The sequence below is a fragment of the Oryza sativa genome, chromosome 2 (assembly GCF_034140825.1).
Source record: "Oryza sativa Japonica Group chromosome 2, ASM3414082v1".
In the NCBI taxonomy this organism is placed as follows: domain Eukaryota; kingdom Viridiplantae; phylum Streptophyta; class Magnoliopsida; order Poales; family Poaceae; genus Oryza; species Oryza sativa.
In genome coordinates this window covers 19,749,311-19,753,036 of record NC_089036.1, presented here as the reverse complement: position 1 = coordinate 19,753,036, position 3,726 = coordinate 19,749,311, and the positions used below count along the sequence as shown (strand labels likewise).

The 3,726-nt window shown below is 51.1% G+C and overlaps 1 protein-coding gene across 1 annotated transcript; it reads left to right on the top strand.

Moving 5' to 3' along the window:
• Positions 1-1,936: 1,936 nt before the first annotated feature.
• LOC4329523 (nuclear pore complex protein NUP62) lies at positions 1,937-3,726 on the top strand. Its single transcript, XM_015768568.3, has one exon. It carries the CDS (start codon positions 2,227-2,229, stop codon positions 3,562-3,564), a length of 1,338 nt encoding a protein of 445 aa, XP_015624054.1. The 5' UTR covers positions 1,937-2,226; the 3' UTR covers positions 3,565-3,726.

The following is a 3,726-nucleotide window of genomic DNA, read 5'->3' as shown; positions in this document are numbered from 1 at the left end:
TAGTATTTTTTGTGTTATTAGATGATAAAACATGAATATTGCTTTATGTGTGACTATTTTTTAAAAATATTCATAAAATTTTTAAATAATATGGACGGTTAAATGTTAGACACGAATACCCATGGTTGTATTTATTTTGAGACAAAGGTAGTATATAACGAATGATAAATGTATATATCATATAATGAATAATCAAGGCGGCCAATCGGCCATCATGATCTGTGCTGTGACTAAGGCTCTGTCAAATGATGGAGTACACTGCAAGCACAATATAGGGCTTAGGCCTTGTTTAGCTTAAAATTTTTCACCCTGTCACATCGAACGTTTAACATGTATAAAGTATTAAATATAGACTAAAAAAATAATTAATTACATAGATTGCGATTAATTTGCGTGACAAATCTTTTAAACCTAATTGTTCCATGATTTGACAATGTAGTGCCACAGTAAACATTTGCTAATGACGGATTAATTAGGCTTAATAAATTCGTCTCACGGTTTACTGACGGATTCTGTAATTATTTTTTATTAGACTACGTTTAATACTTTAAATATGTGTCCGTATATCCGATATGACATGGCAAAAAAATTCTCCCCTGATCTAAACACAGCCTTAGAGAAAATAACACTGACTAGATTAAAATACCAGAAATCACTTTGTTGAACCGTTTATATTTTCTAGTTGCATTTTGATTTTTTTCCCAAATGCTAAATAAAATACGTGAATGATTTTGAGATAACTATTCTATATACTATTATAAAAATTAAAGATGTTTCTGCTGATACTTTTGTATGTCGTTCGTATTTGAGTCAGTTTTTAAGTTCGTTCACTTTTAGAAATACATAAGGAAATTGAATAAGAAATCATTTTCAAAAAAGCTCACATGTTAATTTGGGACGAAAGTTGGACTTCTAGTTGCTTTAAAATTCTTACAAGACCATAAGAAAGCAACATAGTACATGATATGACCATCATCCCAATAAAAATTTCAAATTAGATATCAATACTATAAAAAAATCCCATATATATTTTTAGATAAATCTAACAATAATATGATTAAAATTGCTTTCAGCTGTTGCAGCGCAATACTCCCTCCATCCTAAAAAAACAGACAAACCCTGGGTTTCCGAGTCCAACATTTAACCATCCATCTTATTTGAAAAAATTATGAAAAAAATTAAAAAAGACAAGTCATGTATAAAATATTAATCATGTTTTATCATCTAACAACAATGAAAATACTAATTATAAAAAAAATTATATAAGACGGATAGTCAAACGTTGTACACGAAAATCAGGGTTTGTTTGTCTTTTTTTTTCTGGAGGGAGTACGTTTTTTCTAGTCCAATAAAAAAAATAAAAAATAGACGGCGGCCCTAAGTTTGAACACAAACATACATCGAAAACCATAATGCTCATCTTATCAGTCAGTATGTTTAAAGCGTGCACTCCAGGGTGGGCTGTCATGCATGTGTTGGTGCGGTGGGATGCGCCGTGTTCATCCCCCCAATCACCGGGGAAATTTCACCTATAAATGTCATCGGTCAACCAAGACCAAGGTACAATAAAAAATCTCCATCCCAGCCACCTCACAACAAGATCCTCAACTCCTCTTGCAAAAAAAACACACACACACACGCACACAACTCACCGGGTGATCGGTCTGTCACTGCAACGTGGAGCCCATATGCCCGTGGCATACGGGTCGACTACGACTACGAGTACATGTACGCGTACATATACATAACATAATACTGTCCGGTGCCCCCGCTGCGTGAAAAGAGGTCGGCCCCCACGTGGCCTTCCTGCTCGGTCACCGCACCCCCGGGCCTCGAATTCCAGGCCACTCCCTCCCAGCCCCAGCCCATGGAAATAATCGAAAAAAAGTCGCAGAAATGGCGCTAAATTAGAGTGAGCCAGCAGCCGCAGCAGAGCAGAGCAGACACAGCCAAACACACACACTCCTCTCCTCATCTTCTCTCTCTCTCTCTCTCCGTGCAGCACTAGATTCCACTTGCTCTCCTCCTCTTCTTCCTCCAGAGATTTGCTCTGCTTGTTCGTCCGTGTCGTCGTGCGGCGGCGGAGGAGGGGGATCAAGAACAGGAGAGGTGTCCAGTGGCGGAGGCAAATCAATCACGTCGCCTTACCTAGCTAGCTACCTAGCTGGTCTACGAGCTTGAGCTAGATCCTGAGGCGGGGTAGTATTCCGGCCAAGAAGGAGAAGGATGGGGGAGAAGGTGAGTGAGGCGGCGGCGGGAGTGGAGGATCAGGACGGCGGCGTCGCGGCGGCGGGGATGGATGGCATTCAGTACTGCAGCGAGCATCCCTACCGGCCTGGGGCGGCGGCGGCGGCGGTCGCCGGTGGAGGGATATGCGCCTTCTGCCTGCAGGAGAAGCTGGGGAGGCTGGTGTCGTCGTCCAAGTCCAGCCCCTTCTTCCCCCTCGGCGGCCACCCTCCGCCGTCCGCCTCGCCGTCGTCGCCGCCGTCCTTCCGCCGCGCCGCGGCGGTGGTGGCGGAGCCCCCGCCGCCGCTCCGCTCCTCCTCGGGCGCCTCCCGCAAGCTGATCCCGTTCGGCAGGAGGAAGGCGTCGTCGTCGAGCTCCTCCTCGTCCTCCTCCGCGTCGGTGGCGCTGGCCGGCGGCGGGCTGAAGCGGAGCAAGTCGGTGGCGCCGCGGCCCGAGGAGCACTACTCGTCGTCGGCGTCGTCCGTGACGGCGGAGAGCCCGCGGAAGAAGAGCTTCTGGTCCTTCCTCTACCTCTCCTCGTCGCCTTACACGCACCAGGCCGTCACCTCCACGTCGTACGGCGCCAACGGTGGCGCCGCCGCCGCCGCGAGGAGGAAGTCGGTGTCCGTGGCGTCGGCGGCGTGGGCGTCGAGGGGTGGCTCCGCTGCCGGCGCGCATGAGCAGCAGCAGCCACGGGCGGCGGCGACCTCTTCGGTGTCGGGGCGGAGGCTGGAGGCCATCGGCGAGCCGGAGAGCCCGAGCCAGGTGTCGTCGTCGTCGTCCTTCGGGCGGAAGGTGGCGCGGTCGCGCTCCGTCGGGTGCGGCAGCCGCAGCTTCTCCGGCGACTTCCTGGAGCGCATCTCCAACGGCTTCGGCGACTGCACGCTCCGGCGCGTCGAGTCCCAGCGCGAGCCCAAGCCCAACAAGATGCGCGCGCTCGGCCACCTGGGCGGCGGCGGTGGCGGCGGCGCCGACGATGACGACGACGACGACGACGTGTACCAGCACCAGCACCGGATCAAGTGCGCGGGGTTCTTCGGCGGCATGGGCCCCACTCCCTCCTACTGGCTCTCCGCGGCAGAGGGCGCTGCCACCGCCGGCGGCGTCGGCGGCGCGAGGAAGTTGGGCGGCCGGAGCCACCGGAGCTGGGCGTGGACGGCGCTGGCCAGCCCGATGAGGGCGCTGAGGCCGACGAGCTCCACCACCACCACCACCACGAAGACCATCACGGCCGTGCATTCCAGCCACGTCGTCGCGCACAGCAACGGCAGCACGCCGGCGGCGGCATTGTCCATATCATCCCCTGTGCCAGCATCGTCGACGGCGGCGACGGATTGAAAGACGCGCGGCCGGTTAATTACCCCCCCCCCCCCTCTCTCTTCCCGCCACTTTCTTGAGCCGTTTACATTTCCCCATTTTGCCGCCTTCTTTTTTCGTCTGTAATTTCAAGATGGAACAAAACTGCTCATAAGTTGAAATGTGCTGTGGATTTCGGATTGA